Here is a 25,693-nt window from a genome sequence, read left to right as displayed (position 1 = left end):
CATAACCCCGATGTTTTCACAAACATATCATCCAGCACAGTCATTCAACAGTACAGAAAATATATTTATATATGTAGATGTATGTGTGTGTGTGTGTGTGTGTGTGTGTGTGTGTGTGTGTGTGTGTGTGTGTGTGTGTGTGTGTGTGTGTGTGTGTGTGTGTATATATATATATATATATATATATATATATATATATATATATATATATACACACATACATCTATAGATATATATCTTCACATATATATATATATGTATATACAGATATATATCTATAGATATAAAATAGAAAATAATAAATACATATATGACCAAAGGCACCGTTAATGGGTGCGAGGGGGCCCAAGATAAATACCTCTTGTAAGTATTGATATCAACCCCTCCCCCACAGCCAAACAGATCTGCCCTGCAACACAATACCAACTGTTTTAAGTCCCATACCTAAGACCCTATACAACATAGCCACAAGAAGTTAACAGTAATCCATCCCACCTGTGCGATGTCAGGATGGTATCAATAACATATCATGCATTACAATCTGGCTACCAATATATATATATATATATATATATATATATATATATATATATATATATGTAACTGCACATACACACACAAATATATGTATAGAAAGATACATATTTAGAGGGTACACAGCATATTGAACAGCCAGTATTCCTACAGTTTCCACCTTTTCAAATGGACAGTGTATGATTCACTCATACAAAATACAATTGTTGCCTGATACATATACCCACAGAGAAGTCAAAGGATATGACACCACACACAGGTTTGCATACATAAGAAATGTTTATTTGTGTACTACTACAGTTGTATATGCCATGTCATATAGCTGTTAAGACTTTGAAATACATACTGAGTAATGCAACTCTTAAGTAGATCATTTTATACAGTATTCCGAAAGCATAGCATATGTTGCTGTCAGGCCAAGGCCTTCAAGTACTACAACAGTAAAGAAAGACTGGGCCGGAGGATAACAATCAATCAATGGTAAGTAATGCAGATGTATAGTTCAGCAGCCTCAAATTACACTCTGTACTCACCCCCTGGGGAAAATAATCAAGTTGCCACAATGAGGATGTATCTGTTACATAACAATGCTTAACTGAAAACAACACAATCACACTGATGAACAAAACAGTCTGTATGACAGTAAATACTAGGCCACCAATGTTCCCAAGGTGAAATGTATGTAATGTACAGCCATATACCTTAAGGCAGCTTACTACCGATATCCCCCACATATAACAGCCTAGGTTATATACGGCGCATACACCTCCTCCATAGACTGACTTACAGGGGCATATAACACTGTTACATACACTAACCTCTGGACTGCAGAAGGGCACACATGTTTTATGCAGCTGAATCTCACATAAATATGGACCCTACCCCACAATATGTGTGGGGGCCACAATAGCACTGGAATGATGGCAGGAATGTCAGCACAACATAATCACAGGCCACTACATAACAACCCCTTACTGCATGTCATATGAACAAAGCCTGGTATATAGGTATATAGGTGGAGGACAGAGGCCGGAACACAGGCTGATATGTGAAATAGTGTTGTTATACACTGAGAAAGTTTCTGGTGTTACAGGATAGTCTGCAACATACCCTTAGTCAGGAATATGAAATCAGAAACACAAATGGATGTAGCCATGTACTGATAGCACTCAACACACATAATGCCAATGATATATCTGAAACAAGACCTGTTTAGTGGACAGACAAAACATAGCATGCACACCTCTGGCCATCATGTGGATAGGCCCACAGTTGAGAGCTATGCAGACAGACTGCATTCCATGTTAAACTAGTATGTACACACAAACCCTGTAACACTGGTGCTATACAATTCTTATAACAACACTACTCACACTGTCTGAAGGTCTGGAACCTTATACAAATATGCAGCTGGCCTGAGTCTGCAAGTCCTCTTGTAAGAGATATTGCTACCTGCTGTCTGTAACACTGCTGCCCACACACAGGAAGGATGTCTTCCATACAGGAAGGGTAAAGGGACCATGCCCACATGATGAGGGATTTATAGTGGTGGGTTACCATGACAGTAGTAATTGGAAGTACTACACAGCATGCTGCATGCAGGTAGCAAGTGGTGGACACTGACTGGTACAGAGGCCATCACCTAATCATGTGCATCACCTACAAATTCCATGCTGCAATCTATTCAATCCATTTACTTGAGAGAGACAGAGAGAGAGAGAGCAAGAGAAAGAGTGCATGTGGTGGAAGGGGTGTAATGGCCACGTGGACACAGGCCAGCGACACCAACATCTGGAGGTGGACATCGATGTGCAAGGTCACCAAGCCACTCCCATAGTTGCAGTACCAGCCCCAGCACTGCAGGGGGTGCTGTCCACACCACACTACAGAAGGCCATGTGCACATGGCCCTGGCCAGTCCCAGGAGGGACCTAGTTCCAGCTGATGTAGATCATCATCAGGGGAGAGTAGCATATCAAGGCTTGGACCTGGATGTGCCCATGGAAGCACTGGCAGGCACAGTTCTCATGTCCGTGGCCACAGATGGTGAACTGTACACCCTGACAGGTATGGTCTGCAGCTGTCCAACAAACACCTGTATAGGGCACCCACATGGCAGAATTGTGTGCATGCATACTCACACACAATACAAATACACCTAGGACAACCCCATGCCTATACACACCACATCACCATGGCCATATCAGTAATAAAAACCCCTCACTCACACACATGGTGTCAAATGTATGGCCCAGCCTAAGTCTGTGGCAAACCAACAACAGACCCTGTGCATACGACGATACCTGTGCCACATCCCTGTCATCCATAACATCATTGCAGGGACAGGCTAATATGGTTCAGATGCACATGGTGACTTTACTACAGTGTACGAATATACTGCTGTGTAACATGTTGTCAGCAGTAACATTTAATGCTTACATGTCAGGTAGTGCGGCTGCCCAGTCATGATCCATTATAGCTGTTAGTAACACTGAGTGATTGTGGTCTCCATAATGTTATCCATTTGTGTTGTAGGTGTCCATGTGTCAGCAGGAGGATGGTCTGCTGTCATATCTCACAAGGGGTATGGCACTGTGTGACACTCTGGCTGTGCCATATCTTGGATACAGGTAAACAAATGTCATAGGTCTGTATAACAGTTACTGTCTGTGCCACATGGCCAATAGGTATGGGGTGGTGTATACAGGTGATTGCATGGTGGCTGCTGTTAGCAGTAATTCTACAGTGGACAATGGTAGTTGTACTGGGTGATACACACCACATGTTTGTGTATAACACACACAGAGGCTTAGGTGTTGATGCACTACACAGAGAATACTGTACACATGAATGTATGTACCTATGCAAGGAACCCATTGTAGGCTATGTAATTCCACCAAGCCAGACTATGCAGAACAACACATTGTGGAATAAACAGTCCACTAGTTTAATGTCATTGACGATGGTACCGGCAAGGTATATGTCCCCTTCCACAATGTAGTGCAATCCTCAACACCGTAAGCATATGTGTGCTGGTGTGGGTGGCACACCCCTACCCTTTGGAGTGTGAGAGGTGCTGTAGAACCACAGACAGTGTGGTAGACAAATACCTAACCTGTTAACATGAACTGTACAGTATTACAGCCAGCTACATGGGGGGATACACTCAACAGTAACCGCAATGATGTTGGCTGTGTCCACAACAGCCACACCCAGCTATATATACCAACCCCAGTATTGCTGCACACCTATACAGCAGGAAAGAGGCCATTTACACAGCTAACAGTAGTTGTGATGGAATGTATGTCCACAGGATGATACCTATGACATGTTAGCATATGCCATGCAGTTCATAGACAGATGACTACCTGGGACATGTATATTCTGCAACCTGAAATAGATCCCTCCACATAAATGCACACTCTTACTTGGCAATACTGAGACTAGACCCCTACCTAGGTATGTAGTGCTACTGATGTGTGTGGCTTTAATTGCACACACTACACAGCTTTGAGGATGAGATGTGTTCCAGGTTACATGTTACATGCAGAACATCTCCAGGCATGTACAGTATGGTAATGGGGGATGTAATGGTTGTATATGGACAATACGTAGTGTGACATACCATCATATACATATTGACAAATACATTACAGTTAGACACACATCCAAGAGAAATGGGCCTATCAGTGCTAACTACCTTGTCAGTGTGCCCAATGTGTTACAGGTAGGTTGCACACAACACATGCAGAACTGGGCTGGATAGTGTTATCAGTCACCTGTATGGTTGATGGTGACAGTGGTCACCATACAGTGGTACATGGGACATGTACCGGGGGTACCATGGTGTAATGACAGTATAACCAGCACCCACACACCACTGTGGATATTGTATGCACTGGAACCCATGATGACACTCTGACATACCCACCATCACACATTGACCAGAACTGCAATACAATCCCTTGTCCACGCCAATAGTGCTACTACAGGGATATGCATCTAATGCACATGCCACAGGCATAGTAGGGTGATGCATTGTCATGCCTCTCCTATGGGCAGCAACATCACTATCACTAATACTGTGTGGCAATGCATATTGTAATAGAAGTGTGTGGCCTCGGAATGCTGTACCCTACATATATACACACATGCACACATACACACACTTGACAGAACTCAGTGGGTATCCCATGCCCATAAACCCATTTGTACAACAGTGTTGTGCTGGTACTGCAAAGCCCAGGTATCCCTGAGGGAGAGGAGTGTAATAAGGTACATTTAATGCCCAGTACAGAAGCAGCCACATTTAATTATGGCAATGGGTGTTGCTATGGGTGTGAAGGGCCTCAGGGTATTCCCAACTACAGGTCTACTAACACACAGACACTGATATTCTCAGTAATGCACATGTACACATTTGTCAGTACTGGGGTGCATAGGTGCAGGTGTTCATAGGTGTGTACCAGGCTATTGTCCATGGAGAGATGGGAAGTGTAGGGGATGTGTGTACAGTGGAGTCATGCCACCTACCATGTGCCAGCAGGCCATCTATCAACAGAAACCACTGTGATGACCCTCAAGGTGAGAGTGACATGCATCAGCCAATCCTCTAGGTGCCTCCTGTAGAGGGCCCGTGAGGTGTTCCAGTTGACATGTATGCAACATGTATTCCATAACATGGTTAGTGTCTGTCTTGGGGACCTGTACCCAAGCATGCTCGGTTGACTGTGGTAGTGTAGTTGAGGTAATGGTTGACTGTGGTAGTATAGCTGAGTTAACCATGGCATGTGGTGCATACAGGGTGTTGAGTCTTATCTGTGCCATTTATAACACAGCTGCACAGACATGCCAGTGTCAGTCGAGCAGAGATTGCTTGTACGTATCCAAGATGGATATCTGACATCTGCACATCTGTACAGGGACTGACAGACATCAGCTCACCAACTAGCTATGCAGTAGAATAAATGTGTTTACAGATAGATGTCTGATACCTATAGGTATGCCATTACTACATGGTGGCAGCCCTCACTGACATATGCTATACAGACAGTAGTCTACAGTTATTTCCCACATATCAGATCATTATCCAGTAGGAAATATGTAATGTGACACAGCTCACACACCAGGAACAAGACAGTGAGGACTCAGGGTCCATCTATGCATGCAGGAGTGTTTGTTTCCAGTACTACAATTAGCAATCTGCTCTTGCTTGGGAAAGCACTGTCAACAGTAGTAACATAATGATACACTACATGCCAGTGTGACTGCATATAACCTGGGATACTACCCTTGTATGTAACATATTTACAGGAATAAGAGTGATGTACAAGCCATATATACTCAAGTGTCCCACACAGGAGACACACCCCTTTCTACTGTCATGACAGCACATAGACGCATGTTATGTATATGGCATTACATACACTTATTACAGATGTCATTAACCTGCTATGTTAGACTGGGATGTAAGCACTGGTTACCAGTGCTGAGCCATGCTTAGCAGGTGTCAGCATTGCTGCAATATAACAGCTAAGCACATTTGCGCACTGGTAATGGAAGTACACGCTTAAAGCTGCTTTAACCAGTCTGTATCCAACAGCCTGTGTTCTGCCCAGCTACAAAATAAACAGCCCTTGCAGGTCTTGAACCCAGGACCCTGTGCATTATAGTCACAGCAGTTAACCACTACACCATGACAGCTGTGAAGACAGTTGTTGTTTTTCCAATATATCTGTCAGGACACACATTGAATAGTATTGAACAACTGCTGTGACTTCTACAATTGTGTAGTATTTGTTAGTGATATTACTGTTGCATCACATATGTTGTTATATCTAAATATACACATATCATATACATACGTTGTGATACATCTGGGAAGGTATACACAACAGTAATATTTACACATGACAAGGCTATGGATATATACATACACATAAGTAGATATATGTGTACATGTACACACACACACACACACACACACACTCACATATATATATATATATATATATATATATATATATATATATATATTTATATATATATATATATATATATATATATACATACATAGATGTATGTACATCATATATGTATATAAATATCTATTTATGTTGATATATATACATATATATATATATAGAGAGAGAGAGAGAGAGAGAGATCTATAACTATATGTGCATATATCTCTATATATCTGTATATGTGTAGACATATATAGATGTGTATATGTATATGTATATATATATATATATATATATATATATATATATATGTGTGTGTGTGTGTGTGTATATATATATATATATATATATATGTGTGTGTGTGTGTGTGTGTGTGTGTGTGTGTGTGTGTGTGTGTGTGTGTGTATATATATATGTATATATATATATATATATATATATATATATATATATATATATATGTACATATATATATCCATATACGTATGTAGATATAGATATGTGTATATATCTATATAGATATATATATATATATATATATATATATATATATATATATATATATATATATATATATTTACCATATGTCCAGAACATGGAGTGGAGTCATACCTCAGAACCAATAGTCTCAAACGCTTAGTGCAAGGGGATGTCATGTATGTATTGCAGGTATATATGTAGACTGTTGCTACTGTAACAGGGGTTGTCTTAACAGACATGTTGTGTGTGGGAGGTCACATCTGCTATAGACATGTACGCCATCTATTATTGACAGACATCCTAGGGTCATCATAGTACAGTACCACTGATATCACAGTAATGATCCTGTGGACTACATCAGAGATATGACCAATGAATGTGGACAGTCTGGCACACTCTGCTCAGTCCAGAGGTATACACAGATCCCCTTAGTGTGAGACATGTGGACCAAACTTGACAATGTGGATGTTAGCAGCCATGTACATGGGTATATCATTAAAATACTGGACTACATATGCCCACACAGTTTATGCATTGACACACTCCTGTCTGTCCTGACACATAATAACCAGTGGTGCAGAGGTCACATGACCACATACTACCCACTAGTTAGTGACATACATCTGTACAGCATCCCACTGCTTTGTCAGAAATACATGACAGTTATGGTGGCCTGGCAGCAGTACATCTAGCAAATATCTGGACATAACATCACACTGGGTAATTACACTAAGCTGCTAGGCATGTAACAAAGCACTGTGCAAACTACAGGCAGATTGCCACAACACTGGCCTACATGTCTTATGGGGGAATACACACATACCTGCAAATATAGCAGGCTCTACAGGAATGTCACAGCACAGAGTAACAGACACCTGTGTGAAAGTGCATACCCACAACCAATGTGAACACAGCCACAGCCACGTATGGTACGCAAGCTTAATATTTCAGTATATGGGCTGTCTGATCAACTCCATCCTCATATGTACCACTCACATACTAACCCAACATATACTGGGCCATGACACAGTGTGGTCCAATGCCTGTTTGTGCTGTGGGACATGTGTGTGTTTGGCCCTACAAACATGTAAGCCAATAGGGTACCATACACTAGAGCAGCATGTAACATCAGATAGAACAGGACCAAGAACAATGACATCTACCACAGTCTGTACACAGGCCAAGGTACATATTCACAATACACATACTGTCGGCAATCACCATAAGTACACATACTCACTACTGTACACACAACTACAGAATGCCCAGGTTATGTCCTCAAATAAAACCCCTACTATATAAATACTGGTGTACAGAACATATGTGCCTCTTACTGCATGACATATGTACAAAGGTTGACAGACTTGTGGCTGGAGGCACACACACTGAGCCAATATTGGCATGTTGCTGTGATAACCTCATACATTTACTGTTGTAACAGGGTTTGTTGTGACATATGTCCTATGAGGGATATGAAGTCCGTAACTCTCATGGCTGTCACCATGTACTGACTGCAATCCTCAGACTATGCTTCTGTAGTTCTAAGATAGGTGATCTGTGAGTAACACAAGACACATAAGACTCTAAACACTGGCCAGTCTGCAGATATCCCTACAGGTGGGGGTTTCCTCAAACACATAACACTGTCATGACAGGTATTAAATCATGTAGACAAGCCATATCCACACAAACCCTGTTAAACCAATATTGCTCCCAAATGCAGAAGAGCAACACTTACATTCTGTAGTCATGTCTGGAACATGCCCATCTTGTTTGTTGGCCTGTCTCTACAGTGTATGTTGTAGAGGTATATCCCACTACCATCTGTGAAGCTGTTTGCCAAACACCGACATGAAGCCCTGCTCACAGTGAATGAAAAGGGCCAACACCCACACAATGTTCCTAGTTATAGGAGTGTGTTTCCATGCAACTGGCTATGGGACTGTTACCACAGCTGTTCCACATGTAGTGGGTACTGCAATTCATGCAGAGGCCATCAGCTGATCATGATCATCACTTACAAAACATAAGCTGCTGCCTAAGCAAAGCAGGTGTACTTTTCCACATCCAACAGAGAGGGATTGAGAGAAACAGAGACAAAGTAAGACAGGGACGGGGTGTGAGAGTAAAACCAAAGCATGTTTGTGTCACACACGTACCAGTACAGGGTTTTAAACCCCTGCCTATGTATTGCTATCACATGTCTATGCAGTTATGGCATGTGCCACAGAGCTTACATGTTGGGGAGCTGTCCAAAGGTATATTCAATGGTGAGTGACATCAGCAGCAGTGATAAAGGAGGGATAAGGTAGGTGTAGTACATGTGCCTGTCCACAAGAACAGGTGTCAAGGTCAACACAGCCACACTCTCTCAGGGACTCACACACATTATCACAGTTGGCAGGGTCTGGATTAGACTTCCTAACTAGCTAGTTTGCCGCAATACAGTAATACACAGGTATCACATGCACCACTTGGGATATCAGGATGATATATGGGCAAAGGGTATGTCAAGTTGTCTGACATCAGAAGGCATGCTTCAGTAGGCCAATGGGAGGTGTAGTGAGTGTGAATGGTGTCCAAATCATTATACTCCACACACACAGACAAAGGTTTGCCAATACTGACATGAATGAGTGCATTGCTTCACAGGTGTGTAGCGGCTGACTGTGCCAGGAGGCTGTACAAGGCTAGGTAAAGGGTATACCTTGACATCAGGTCACATGACAATGGTCTGCAGTGTGGCTCAGGGGTGTAGTGTCTGGACTGGCTCACACAGATGGGTATTGTATTCACCATCGAGTCATCTGGGTTACTATTGTGGGTGGCCAGTGCTGTGCAAAGCTTGCCATGCATGTGTTCTATATTCCATAACATGGATGGTGTCTGGGATGTGCACACGTCATACATGCATGTTCAGTGACATGTGGAAGTGTACCTGTGTGTCTGGGGCATGTTATGTAAACAGATTGTTATCATTAGATGTGCCATTCCTGACCTCATGTGGTGAGAACTGGCAATGGACACCAGATTGACCCTGCACCTACATTGACAGCATGATGCAGGTATTCCCTGGTGTCAGTGGCATCTGTCCATACAGAACATATGTATAAGGCATGGTATGTCCTTTGTGGGTTACATTTGCTGGCTCTACAGTTGTTGAAAGCATCCAGTGGGGAACATAGCAAAGGAGCACTGTATGCAATGATTTGCCTATTGTAGGGGTGGGACAGCATGCCATGTCCTCTGTAGTCCACTGCAATCACATCATGGTTACTATCTTTGGGCAATATGCAGGGAACTAACAACATAGTGGTTGTTGCCAAGCCAAGTGTGTTTGTGTATGATGCATGGATGGAGGGTGTTCTCTGGCTAATACAAGGGTCGCCTATATTGTCCCCAAGCCATGATGTCACATGTAGGGGTATGTATTGTCTACCCCAGCTTCTTTGCTGTTTGACATCTGTTATCCTTGTAAAGTGGACATTGTGACATATAATAGGTCCACATTATAATAAATGTGCAAAACCCACTCCACAATGAGTCCTGTTGTTACATGCTCACAGCTACTGCCACACAGGATATGTATGACAAACACACACACCGAGTCTCACAGTTGCCATGTCTGGAATTAGAGCTTCTACCTAATACATCGCACTACAGCATCATGCAGTTATAGCATGTGTCACTGAATTTACTGGGATAGCCCTTCCCTAAAGGTGTATTTCAAAGTGAATGACATCAGCAGGCTTTCCAAAGTAGGGCAATGGAAGGTGTACTGACTGTGAATGGCCTCAAAAGCATTGATCCCGACACAGACAAACAAACACACACACAAACGTTTACACTTGCCATGTCTGAGATTAGAGCTCCTACCTCACTAGTACATCACACTACAGCATTACGGAGTTATAGCATGCGCCCCAGAACTTACTGGGCCAGTCCTTCCCCAAAGGTGTATTTCAAAGTGAATGACATCAACAGGCTTGCCAAAGTAAGGCAATGGAAGTTGTAGTGACTGTGAATGGCCTCAAAAGTATTGATCCCTATACAGACAAACACACAAACTTTTACACTTACCATGTCTGAGATTAGAACTCCTACCTAACTAGTACATCACACTCAGTGTTGTGCTAGTTACTTATAAAAGTAATATGTTACTATTACTAGTTACTTTTAAGTGAAAGTAATATATTACTATTATTTATTACTTTTCTAAAAAAGTAATATATTACTATTACTAGTTACTAACTAAAGTAACTAGTTACTTTTGAGTTACTTTTACAGAAGTATAGAATACCAATTCTCATATTCAGATTTACTGAAACAGTACTTCTGTGTGAGGAATACATGCTTACTGCACATATATATGAGTGTATTAAAGTTGTACACAGTGTTACAATATTGATGAATAGCATTTTATAGTTTACAAAGTCCCACAGACTAGTCTTTATAGTCAGACAGTTACAATTTAATACTTAAACCAAAGTACATACAGCCAGCAACACAAGACCTATAACCAGTTACAACCCATCAAATTTTCAACAATATACATTAGGCTAATCTGCTAAAACTAATTCTGAGGATGCTAAAATGCTTACAGAAAACGTCATGTAGGTCTAACAAAGTCAACCAAAATATCACAACCGAGCAAGCAGCCGGCAATCTCAAGCAACCAGAAAACAATCAAAGAAATATAGTACAATATGAGCAACTCAAATTTCATGTGTTGCACTTTATGTTTTCCCTCTGCAGAAACATACCTTATGTTTTTAGAGTTTGAGTTTTAAAAAGGACGATACAAATAAATTCCCTCTCTCCCCAATGTGAGAATAAGTCAAACCAAACAAGTCAAATAGCTAACCTGACCACACCTGCTTCACACTCACTCACTCAGTTTACAACAAATTGCACATTCTCTCTCCAACCTCTCTCACACAGTCTCTTTAGCTTTCATATATGCATTCACTCACTTTTTCTTTCCCCGATCTCTCACACACTCTCTTTACATTTTACAGCACAATGTAAAAACACTAGTAGACATCTTTTAAACAAAGCAATACTGTCTCACAATGAAAATAGACTTGGCATTAAAACGTCTCTGCCCTTGAAACTCACATTCATTGAAACTGCATTGAAACCCACACCACATCCAAAGAAAATGTATCTGGCCAGCGGTGGATAAAGATTACATTTGGGCTGTTTTCAAATCATTGGCCCCTTGCACACAAAACAAGAAACATACATGTGTTCTTTTCTTTGATACACCTTCCCAACTTTATTAAATGTTATTCCTTGTATAATACAGCACACTTGCTAGACAGACCACATTATAAATTTCTTGTTTGAACATTTTTCCAGCGGGTTGTACTGTAGGCAATGAAACAAAATGCATGAACCAAACCAATAATGACAAAACTGGCCAATTTAGAACATTTCCATCATAAAAGTCTACTTCCACACCCACACTATAAATAGAATGACAGTAGTGTAAGCCATAAGCATCTTGCACAACTTCTCACACTTATTTTTTTCAATTTCATTTTTTTTTTGCGGGGGGGGGCAAAAGGCCAAAAACCAGGGACACATTTTAAACATTGCTTGCATAATTTTGGAAAGTTGCTAGAATAACATGTTGTGTTACTACCATGCATTTCACTGGCAAGACTTGCACCCAGGAATCTGTGTACTACAGTCAGAGCAACATACCACTATGCCAAATCAGAAGTTTCCTGAAAGATAGGAAGACTGAAACTTAAATGGCTATCATTTAGTGAATTCAGTTCTCACTTCTCACCATAGCGCTCAACCTCTCAGCAAAAAAAACCTGGACAAAGCCAATAATGGGGAATACAAATTCAGTTCTCACTTCTCACCATAGCTCTCAACTCTTAGCACAAAAAGCCTAGACAAAGCCAATAATGGTTGAATACAGTCCCAAAATAGGGACACATTTCAAATACTGATCTTATAAACTTAGAAAATTGCTAGAATAAAAGGTTTTGTGTTATCATTTATTTTCTGAAGATTATGAAGTCTGAAATTCAAATGCCTGTCATTATTTATTGAATTCAATCCTCAGTGATTTGCCACAAAAATCCTGAAAACCACAGATATTATGAGGAACAGATAAATTTCATGAGTGGTTGTGGCTAGGGACTTTAGGCTCTTTTTATCTTGTACTCAAGGTACAGGGTTTGAGCCTGAGTACCTCTAGCTACCAGGTGTATTAAAATGGGGGCATTTATACACACACACATACACACACACACACACACACACACACACACACACACACACATATCTCTAGTGACCTCATCATACATTTCATGCTTAAGTGACTTAACTGACAACACAGTAGTCTATGTGGAAGATGTAGCCTTAGAAAAGCTTTGTTATACACCACATGCCAAACAGAAAAAAATGTTACTACACAATTAACAGAGTCAAAGGAGCAGCTTTAAATACAGTCTTCTCTTAGTAAACCACTAAAACCTGACAAAATACTTGTGAAGACGCATGATGTGCCAACAAAGAAGCCTTTTCCAGCAAAGCATGGGAACAGCATTATCAGACTTCACTTCATATAATGGACAAACTTTGCTACACACTGCAATCTCACATTTTATGAAAACCACATACAGAATCTCTAGAAATTTGGTTTTCACTATGTTCTTCAATATTATTTTTTTCCTCTCATTTCAGAAAGGACAGCAAAAGTTTGTCAAAGTAAAACTGCCCAAAACACATGTCACGTGAAGGCCCACAGACACCAAACTACTCTTTCGAAAAGTGACACATGCCTATTGTCTTTCATAGTACTACATTCACCATGAATTAGCAAAAAGAGCCACTGAGTAAATACTGAATTCAGGAGATTAACAAACAGATTTGTTTTAAAGCATACACATGCAACTGGCAAATGTGATGAACTAATCAGCAAATGTAGTTTGCACAAATACCTGCTCCTTTCTATTCGGAGTCCTTTATTGCAATATCATTATTCAATTAAATAATCCTTCTCATTCAGAGTGTAATCCCTTCCTGTTCGGAGTGCCGTTCCTGCTGGCAGAGCATTTGAACAGCCGGAAATACGTGCCCGACGTGAGCTCCTTGAGCTCAATTCTGACAGACTGGTAGCCCTGATGGAGCTGATGTCATCGTGCACGTGATGACTTCAGTGCACAAAGCACGAAAAATAAAAAACAAAGAGAAAAAAATCAGAAATGAAGGGGTGCCACTCGGGAATTGTGGCACCTCTTCATTTGGATCCAAATAATGAGTAATGCAAAATGTAATGCACATTTGCATTACTAAAAAAAGTAACTTATTACTATTACTGCATTTCTATACTGAAAAATAATGTCTAGTATTACTAGTTACTAAAAAATGTAATACATTACAGTAACACGTTACTTTGTAATGCATTAGTCCCATCACTGATCACATTACAGCATTATGCAGCTATAGCACACACCATGGAGCTTACTGGGCTAGTCCTTCCCCAAAGGTGTATTTCAAAGTAAATGACATCAAAAGGCTTTCCAAAGTAGAGCAATGGAAGTTTTAGTGACTGTGAATGGCCTCAAAAGCATTGATCCCTACAACAGACAAACAAACACACAAACTTTTACACTTGCCATGTCTGGGATTAGAACTCCTACCTAACTAATACATCACACTACAGCATTATGCAGTTATAGCACATGCCACAGAATGTACTGGGCAAGTCTTTCCCCAGAGGTGTATTTCAAAGTGAATGACATCAGCAGCCTTGCCAAGGTTGGGCAATGGAAAGTGTAGGTCATAGGTTCATAGGTTGGTATTAGGCTGTCAGCCCTAGGACCTATACATGCCTAGCCATGACAATTCCCTGGCTATGTTTTCCCACATTATTTACTTCCCTGGATTCCTGTCTAGCAAGGCAAATGACATGATCCCCGGGGTCAATTTCCTATCTCCCATCCAATCGTCCAGGTTCCTTTGAAAGAGGGCCAAAGAGGCACTATACTTGACATGTATGGGCAGTCTATTCCAGAGTCTGGGGAGTCTCTGGGTCAGGAACACATTTCTCCAGCATGTATTGTTCATTGTGATGACAAGATTTGGATACCTGGAGAATGTGGCTGTGAGGGTTTGGAATTCTTTAAGTGTAGCATGTCCAACAGCTGTGGGTTTGACATGGCATGGTATGTTAACCAGAGATTGCCTCTGAGAACATGATATGTGACAGAGTTTAGCTGGATGATTTTCAGATGGTCAGCATAGGGCATCAGGTTTAGGCCTGTGATTCTTTTAGTGAGGTATGTCTGCAGCCTTTCTAGTTGTTGCAGATGTCTTGTGAGGTACATACATAATGGGCCATTGCAGTCTGTACTGGGTCTGCTGAGAGTGACTACAGTGAAACAATGGCCTCCTTTTTCCTGGATGTAAAACCCTTAGTGATGAGGTGTGCCACACAGGTGGCAATGTGGTTATCAAAGGTGAGGCCACTGTCTACCTGTGTCCCAAGTCTCTTATCACACTTTAGGTGTTTAGCATACTGCCACCTATGTGGTACTTCAGAGGTACATGTCCCTTCCCAAAGGGGATAATTATAAATTTTTTGGCATTGATCTTGAAGCTGTGGCTCAGGCACCAAGCATGTCTTTCTGTAAGGCTCTTTTGTAGAATATCCACATCATGTGGAGATTCAGTACTGGCTCCCAGGGTGCAGTCATATGCGACCTTTGCTTGCCAGAGTCCCTTACTGTTGGACTGTACTTCAGAGCAGTAGATCCCAAACAAGGGCAGTGCCAGGATGGAACCGTAAGGTACTCCAACTGTCACTTGTCTGGGGCTGGGGTTGGTGTCACCTACATTTACAGTGTGGGTTCTGTCAGTACAGCAGTTGGCAGCCCATTGGGTGACATAGGGATTAATGGCCAGCTTTATACATTTATCTATGATTCCAGACTGGGGGATGGTGTCGAAGGCCTTGGCAAGGTCTGGAGAGGCTGTGTGAACCACCTTATTCTTGTCCACAGCTCTGGAGACTGATTCACAGTTGACAATCAGGTTGAGGTGACATGATCAGCCCTTCACAAACCCAACCTTGTTGGGGTCCAGTTTTTTCAGGTTCCCAATGTCTTTGTTTTAATTTTCATGATAATACATTCCATGGCCTTGCAGATCAGGCACATCATACTGCTGGGGCTGTAGTTCCCAGGATCCAAGGTGGATCCCCCCTTGTGGACTGGGATAACTGTAGCTGTGCACCACAAAGTGGGCCCAAAGCCTGAGGTGTGGCTATGATTAGACATGGCACATAGGTGATTTGCTAGTTCATTTTGTAGTTCATGTAGTAAACAGCCCAGGATGTTGACTGGTCTCATGGCTGCTGTTGTCTTAGCTCTGGAGAGTATGGGTTTTACCTATCTGGCTGTTATTATCAAAATCTGGCAATCTTTCAGTGTTTAGATGAGCCCTTTCAGGGGTGGGAGGGGGCTGCAGTTGCCACTGAATCGATCTTCCAGGATATTGGCAATATCCTTGGGAGTAGTATATTTAATACCATCCTGTTGTAGCTCAGAGCAGATCTGAGCATTGCCATTTAGATTCCTAACATAGCTATGGAACGGCTTGCAGTTGACTTTGGCATCTTTGGCTATATTATTCTCATAACTATCTTTGGTGGATGTTATGAGGGATCTCAGCTTCTTACTGTGGCTGGTAAGGGAATATTTTGCATCCTGGAAATTCCCCCATTTCTGCAACAATTTCTTCCTTTTGTTGTACAGTATGTTTATGGCAGGGGGCCACCACATAGGCTTCCTTTTCTTGGTGGGGAGTGTCTTGGTTCTATATTGAATGGCACGATTCATGCACAAGTGGATGTGCTCGTACAGTGTCTTCATGTATTATTCAGCTGTCATCCTTTCAGTTCCCATCTGCATGCGTGTCATGATATTAGTCACATCTGACATGTGTAGCATGACATTGGCTTTGGACATGTGTGTTATGGAGATTTCCTTACTGGGGTGTGGGGGAGAGATGTGGATGTTAAGGGTGATTAGCTCATGGGCAGACCTGACCACTGATGGGGTGACCATAGGTGTGGAGCATTGATTTCCCATGTTGGTAATGACCAGGTCTAGGATATTTGAGCCCCTGGTGGGACAATGGGTTCCTTAATCGAGGGCATTCAGAATTATGACTTCCAAGAACCGTTGGGCACATGTGTTGGTACACAAGTATTTTTCCCAGTTAATGGCAGGGTAGTGTAAGTCACCCAGTATTAGTGTGTTTGGTTGTATCATAATATTTCCCAGTATGTTTCAAAAGCTGTAGTGGGAATCTTGGGGCATGGTGGGGGACCTGTAGCAAGCTATACAATTTGGATTGCAGTCTGACCTAGTGTTAGTTGCATCAGGGGTATTTCAGACACATTCTGCTGGGCAACTAGCCTGGTGGTGTGATAATCCATGGTGATTATGGACACTCCTCCACCTTGTCCTGGTTTGGTGGCCAACAGGTGTGGTGAGAGCTGTGCCTGGTATTGCAGGGGTGCTCTCTAGAGCCTTGGATCAGGTCTCTGTTACTGCACAGATATCGATGTTCTCCATTTTTATGTGTGCCTAGTGACTGTGAATGGACACAAAAACATTGATCCCTACACACACAAAACCAAGCACACAAACACAGTTGCTCTGTCTGGGAATAGAACTCCTACCTAGCTAGTATATCACACTATAGCATTACACAGTTATAGGATGCACCACAGAGATTACTGCACTACTTGTTCCCCAAAGGTGTATTGCAAAGTGAATGACATCAGCAGGCTTGCCAAAGTAGGACAATGGGAGTTGTAGTGACTGTGAATGGCCTTAAAAGGATTGATTCCTACACAGATAAACACACACAAAGTTCTGCAGTTGCTATGTCTGGGAATAAAACTCCTACCTAACTAATACATCACACTACATCATTACACAGTTATAGGACACACCACAGAGTTTACTGGGCTACTCTTTCCCCAAAGGTGTATTTCAAAGTGAATGACATCAGCAGCCCTGCCAAAGTAGGGCATTTAAAATTGTAGTGAGTGCAAATAGCCTCAAAAGCATTGATCCCTACACAAACACACACACACACACACACACACACACACACACACACACACACACACACACACACACACACACACACACACACAGTTGCCATGTCTGGGATGAGTTGCCATGTATAAGATGAGTGACCATTCTGATGTTCGAATCATAGATGGTCAACATCATATGATCGAACGTCGGAAAGGTCGAAGGTGAAAGTCAATGGCTTTTCACACACAGAATGAGAAATTTTTCCTTTTCTGTACTGAAGTGCGTTCTCAGAGTTGCTATATTTAAGTAGGGGGGTGCAGGGGGGCTTGCCCTCCTGCTCAGAGTGGTAAGGCAATTTTTTTTATTTTATTATATAGTTGATGTTTTGAACTTCGCTCATATGAGTTCGCTCATGTGAGGTTCGAAGTTTTGAAACTTCAACTATATTAAGCAGTTATAGCACGCACCATGAAGCATATAGGGCTACTCCTTCCCCAAAGGTGTATTTCAAGGTAAAGACATCAGCAAGCTTGCCATAGTAGGGCAATGGGGAGTGCAGTGTGTGTGCATGGCCCATAACCCATTCATCTGGAAGCAGACACACAACACTCAGGCACACACAGGTTTATATTCCACAGGTGCATGTATACAACTGCTAGATGACTACTGACTTGTACAGTCATGTTACACAATTAGCACAAGAACCACATATACTATAGTCCTGAGGGATACCAGAGGCAAATGTCTACAGTGATTGACATTTGCACATCATGTGGTTTTAGCCACTTGGATGTGTGCTGGGTGGGTCAGGCCTCATGATGGGAGGCTCTTTGTCACTGTCTGTCACTCTCTTCCACACATCTATGTATGTGTAATTTTGGCCTATTATAGTCTGTTGTCCTATTATATATGTGTGTATTCCTATCCAATGTGTGTGCAAAGTATGACTGGTGTGTACTGAGGAGTGTGTGCACAACCATCTGTGACTGTCAGATATGTATAGTCCACTGTTGTTGATAGACATGGGCTTCATTTCTGTAAGTATGTGAGCATACCCAGTATAACCTTTCAGTATTTTGCTGTCAGACATAGGCTTCATTTCTCTAAGTGTGCGAGCATGCCCAGTATGACCTTCTGTATTAAATGCGTGAATCCATTCCAGGTAGGTTGTACTCCAGTGCAGGCTTTTGTGTTCTACACCTACAGCTAGCAACCTGTTTCTGTGGGATATTTGTATATCGGTTGACAATATGGGGTCAAAATGGGAAAAGGATAGTGGGTTACTGTAGGTAATTGTGTCTGTGCTGCTTCTGCTACATGGTCTTGGTGTTAGCAGAGATATTCAGACATGTGTACTGTTATACACTGTAGTGTTTTATGTCATCAACTACTGTCAGGTATACATATTTGCTTGCAGTAATGTCTTGGGGAACACAGGGTGAATGCATCTGTGTCCAGTATTGTGGTCTGCAGCCTACATATTCTTGCACAATCATGCCATTCTGGAGTGGAAGCTGAAGACACTTGCTGCTGGGTCTGTGTAAATGGTTCAGCATCTTGGTACAGTGGTGGCTGAGAATCCCATGCTTGTACATCAGTCGACGTGACAGTATGGCCATATGCTGCTGTGGCCATACCTCACAGCTGTACAGATTCACACAGGTTACCCAGAGGCATGGGTCATAATTCTGGACATTACCTCCACATTGCGGTTTATGGGCAGGTTTATAGCCACCCATTCCAGTGTTTGCAGGCAGGGATAGTATGTGCACTTGACCAAGTTTCAGACTTCACACACTCCATGCCGCCCATGCTCCTACCCCCCCCCTATTATTCTATCCTCTTCCAAACATTATGCAAACATTATCTGATAAGCTCCCTATAGTTATCACCTCCTCCCAGCAGTAATTCGGTGTTGGTCCACAGTTCATGCAGTAGGACATGGTGGACATGTTACTGGGATTTGTCCACATGACCTTGCATTTGGGTTTTGTGGACTGTGTTATGTTGTTATTTGGGAGTCCATGACATAACATACACTGGCAGTACGGGTGAGACACAGGCCTTTGGCAGAGGACTGTAGGCCATTTGGTAGTGATGCAGGCCAGCTGTAGTAGGCCGTTCCATTGTGTCACTCCTACAGTCCCAGACTGCAAGACACTATATTCCCCTGGGGTGACAGGGTAGGTGTGCAAGGTATTAATGCCAATACTTTCTGTCATTATTGATCCAGTCCATAAAAAAAAATACTGCAGAGGCAGGCTGTAGATGGCTTTAGAATGGCTTCAGAATAAAAAACGTCTCCAATTCAGTAAAACCAGTACTGTCTTTAATGCAACACAAGCGCTTTCACTCACAGCTTCTTCAGGTGTATATACATATCATTAATACCACCTTCTTATATACTCAAATAAAAGCACATGACCAATTAACTTAAAGTCATATAGTCACTAAATACATTATAAACACATTATAAAACATGACGTTAACAAATAACATTTAAAAATACATCTGAATATATATATATATATATATATATATATATATATATATATATATATATATATCACTATTGTATTTTATGATTTTATTTGAGTGTAATGTTTATATATATATATTTATTCATTTATTTATTCTCTTTTTTGAGAGCGTATATTGATGGATTTGATGCAATAGTGATATATATATATTCAGATGTATTTTTAAATGTTATTTGTTAATGTCAAGTTTTATAACGTGTTTATAATGTATTTAGTGACTATATGACTTTAAGTTAATTGGTCATGTGCTTTTATTTGAGTATATAAGAAGGTGGTATTAATGCTATGTATATACACCTGAAGAAGCTGTGAGTGAAAGCGCTTGTGTTGCATTAAAGACAGTACTGGTTTTACTGAATTGGAGACGTTTTTTATTCTGAAGCCATTCTGAAGCCATCTACAGCCTGCCTCTGCAGTATTTTTTTATGGACTGTGTTTTCTGCCTTTTTTGTCTGTGGAGGTACTTGGTGTTCATTGGACATTTTTTCTCTATATTATTGATCCAGTGTTGTGGATGCTGGCAGGGTGCTGCTTACAGCTAGGGACACACCTGCATGGAACACATGCTCTGCATGCTGCATTCTTTGCCTATTGTCTTGCAGAGGTGAGGGTCATATTGTACTCATTCCCAGCAGCAGGGATAAGACCAGAGAGGTACCTATGGGTGATGGTGGGGTGAGTTGGGTGCATGTGTGCTAAGGACACTACTTGGATCTGACTCACAGATATGCATGGGGCATTCCACTTATACTGGCTTGTGCAGGGACATCAGCTGGTTCTCAATACTTCATACCAGTGACCTTTGTGGTCTGCCAGTGTTTGGCCAGACAATATCGGTATTCCCAATAACAAACCCAAATAATGTGCTGCTAACCTGTATGTACAATTCCAAAGGTGTGCCCATTTGACAGTAACATATTATATACTGTCTGTCTGGGGTACTTCCCCCTGTGTACTGTTTGTATGTCTGGGCCCACATTCATGCCATGTCCATCTTTCAGATGGTGACAGATATTACTTCCATACATTTACTATGGCTGACTGCTGGAATGTGTTTTGCTGGGATGCATTGGTTTTGGCTCTGCAGTTGTGGGAACTTGGCCCTGTCATCGGCAGTACTGGCCAATGGCCACCAGGAAAAACCTCACCATGCCTATATACTGACCACTCTCACATGATATACAACACACACCAACCTAACACATGCAGCCCTGCATATTGCACACATGTTACAATCTATCCTGCTACTTTGGCCGGCTCAGGTAATCGCTCCACTGTTATTATACCTACACATACATGTTACTACATTTCTACATAGGATTGGGGGGGCACACCTGACACTTGTACACATTTGCTATGACTGCACAGGTATTTCAGGTACTCCATTTCATTCTGTATGCTGACTAGAGGCATATCAGTGCACTACAGGTCTTAGGTTTGATTGACCTACATTTCAGTTTCAGACTTCTTACCCTTGAGAACTAACATCCCACAGCCTGACCTGTTGTAGTCTGTCTGCACAGGACTAGAGGGGGTATGTTCTCCATAGCCATCAATCAGAGGCCTTAGCACACCCTTTGCTTGTGTTTTCCTATACTTGCCCTACTGGCTGAGACTGTTGATGGGTTTGTGAACCTCCCTGACTGGCATGTGTGTATCCTATGGACACACATGTGGCCCAGCACATTTCCTGCAGTGAGTTTTGTCACCTTGTCTAGTACTGGCTACTATGGTGACACCAGTATTTGTTACAGATCTCGTGCTGCCACTATAAGTATCTACTATCTGCTGGCATCCCATTCAGACCCCCGATTCCCTTGCATGCTCACATCTATACCATAGATACAAGTAGCAACACATACTACTCCATTTGGCAATTGATAGGGAGAATGACTTAATCTTGTGGCTGTGCCCGTATTGAGGATGATGCTGGAGGGCTGACTATGTGGGATGCACATAGTACACTCCCTATACATGGTTAAGCACAGGTAGTATCATGTTTGGCATCTCTTTTACTGTATGTGCGAGTCAGAGTGAGGTGTCATTCCCTGGGTTCCTACAGTGTATGTGCTATGCATTGCCTCTTTGCCATGGCCTAGGCATACTGGGCATGCCTCCTTCTGCCTACTGCGGCAGGCTCAGGCTGTTCCTCCTCTGAGTCACTCTGTGCCTGTGCTGGCCTTGGCAATGGTGGGGGGCTGTGTGGCCCTGCCCCATGATGTTCCTGCTGCAGCTGTTTCCGCAGGATCATATTGTGTAGCATGGCACATACAATAACAATTTGGGTACATGTAGCTGGTGAGTACTGCAAGGCTCCACTAGATGAGTCCAGGCATCAAAACCGTGACTTGAGCATCTCAAATACATGCTCTATTATGATTCTGGTCTGTGCGTATGTCTCATTATGGAGTTCTTGTTCGGGTGTGTGTGCATTTCTGATGGGTGTCATCAGCCACGGATCCAGTGTATAACCAGCATCCCCCACTAGGTGGCCGTAAGGGATGTCCCCACTGGCAAATCTCTGGTACAGCTGCATCATATGCCAGATGTGGGAGTCGTGATAGCTTCCAGGGCAGCCAGCACACACACTCATTATAATGCCCTGGGCATTGCACACGACCTAGCAGTTGATGTAGGGGAACCCCTTGTGGTTGATGTAGACCCTACCCTGCACACCGGATGGTGCTTTGATGTATATGTGCATGCAGTCAATAGCACCCACTACTTCAGGGTATTCTGCTATTTTCATGGAAGAGACACATATTGCTGGTCAACACCTCACGGCTGTTGTGAAAATATATATGCTCACTGGCATGTGCTGACATGGCATCCAGGAACTGGTGGAGTACCCTGGATGCTGATGCCTGTGAGATCCCCATGATATCCCCAGTTTGCCTTTGGAAGGTACCTGTGGCTAGTATTCTTAGGCCTACACATATCTTGGTATCCACTGGGATGGGTTCCCCTCTGTTGGTTTTGTGAGTGAGGTGAGGCCGGCACAGCTCAACATTATGCTGTAGGAGGTCCCTGTCTACCCTATAGCTTTCCACTATCTCCAGCACATGTAGCCCCTGGTAGGTTACCCTGGGTCTGTACACTCTTCTCCATCTCCTCACTGTGGGTTGGTCATCAGCATTCTTATCCTCACCACCCACAGTCTCTTCCACATGTTGATTTATGATAGCTGCTGCAGCCCCTATCATTTTGTTGCTTTTGTTTTGTAAAATTTCCCAGCTTGTGTACACCGGTGGTGTAGAGTTTGTGGGAGAATCAGAGGAAAAGGTGTTTGCATAGTTTATAGTGGTGTGCTGGGCTGGGCTGCTGCCTGTGTAATTGGCTGATTCTGATACATTTCACCTGTCAGCTATGCTAGTTCTCCTTGATTACCTTCCTACTGCTGTTTTCCCTTCCCATTGCCTTCCTGTTTAAGCCCAGGGGCACGCCGTCAAACACAGTACTCAGATGTGCACAGAGCTGCTATTTCCTGGTTTAATTTTTTTTTCCTTTAAAACACGGTGTGCGGTGTGTACATCCACTTAGGCAATGTAAAGTGTGCTTGGCAACTTCAGACACACACCCTTGCTTAGCTCTGCTAAGCTAAGGGCAAACCCGAGCCACAGGGCTCCAATAAGCTTACAGTATGCCTGACACACCCCTCTATGATGTTAGCGAGCTCTTAGGCTTGCACCATGGTCTTCCTGCACCTACACGGTTGGGTGCAGGCTAGCCATGAGGGGAACCTGGGATTCAGTATCATTCCACTCATTTGCATAGGATTGCCTGCTAATGCTTAGTTACAAGTCTGACACTGAGCCTTCCCCCCTTAGCAACCACTATTCACTGGCCACGTTGTCTTCTGCCTGCCATTGAGTATAATGGCAAAATTGTGATTTTGGATAGAATGCTTATTTCAAGTTTCTTCTTTTTATTTTTGGCCCAATCCCATTTGCGCGCTGCTGCCCTACGCTTAAACAGCTGAAATCGGCTAAAAGAAAAATACAAGTTTTTTTTTTTTGCAACTACTTTCCATGCTAATGGCCATATATTTGGCCATTGGCATGCTTTCCACATTATATACACCCTTTATTTGGATCTGTCATGGCTCCATTTTGTGGTTTGCAGAAATGTACTCGGTTATTAACCAATTACATTTCTGCAGACTACACTGGTCCTGCACGGCCGGCTGCCAGCTTCCTGGATTGAAAATTCACATCATTTGCATGTTTTTCACCTGCAAATGAGGTAATTTGCATACATGAGCTGTGTCCATGCAGGAATAGTGCAGGAGTGCTTGTGCACATCCAGGGAGCCTATTCCTGGATCCCACAGCAACCATATTGCCTGCAGCAGCTCTTGCACTATTCCTGCATGCTGTGCAGAGCTTGCTGAATCCTGGGGTATATGTATATATGCTTCCATGACAAATATTTTTCTGTAGTTTCAGAGTTTACTGTGTTCTTTTTTCCTGACATTTTAACATTCACAGACAGCCATCCTTAAGCTCAATTAAATAAATATTCTAAATATAAAGCAGTCATGAAACTGTATCTGGCTAGACAAGTGATAATAAAGTAATATGAAATGCTAACATTACCAGATCTGACTCATCCAAGGTATTTCCTGCATTGCTATAATATATGACATCTGCTGATATGATTCTCCCATCATTCATAAAGCCAACCTAGCAAATGACAAATAAAAGAAAAAAATGGTAAAGTTGCTAAACAATCTCTAATCTGTAGAAATCAGTGAAATTATATACACATTGAATCACAAATATATACATGGTGAAATTACAAATACAATTGTAGTTTTTATGATGCCATCTGTGCTACTACACCTTCTGATGGCATTTCACAATTCCCTGAAACATTTTTTTGTCCTTTGAATGAAATTCCTATGTTATGTTACTATTGTGTCTAAACAGTCCCAGTGTGGGCAAACATTTTCAAAAATGCAAACTGTGAAGTCAGTATTCACATGACAAACACACAAACCACAGCAGTCTTTTTTGCACTGAGAGGTATTCAGTTTCCAGGTAGACTTCTTCAAGGTCAACCACTGATAACTTTAGCCCCTCTTTCTCCCACAGCTAT

General features: G+C 42.1%; 1 protein-coding gene across 1 annotated transcript in view; it reads right to left on the bottom strand.

Annotated features, from left to right (window-relative positions):
• LOC122807193 (aldehyde oxidase 3-like) overlaps positions 1 to 25,693 on the bottom strand; it is a 1,326,697-nt gene that overhangs the window by 533,384 nt on the left and 767,620 nt on the right. The window contains exon 24 of the mRNA XM_044078243.1: positions 25,192 to 25,278. Within this exon, the coding sequence (XP_043934178.1) occupies positions 25,192 to 25,278 (87 nt within the window). The remainder of the gene's footprint in view (positions 1 to 25,191; positions 25,279 to 25,693) is intronic.

This window comes from Protopterus annectens, chromosome 7.part0 (genome assembly GCF_019279795.1).
Source record: "Protopterus annectens isolate FY-2018-M chromosome 7.part0, PAN1.0, whole genome shotgun sequence".
Lineage (NCBI taxonomy): Eukaryota > Metazoa > Chordata > Ceratodontiformes > Protopteridae > Protopterus > Protopterus annectens.
This window is presented reverse-complemented; position numbering and strand designations above follow the sequence as displayed.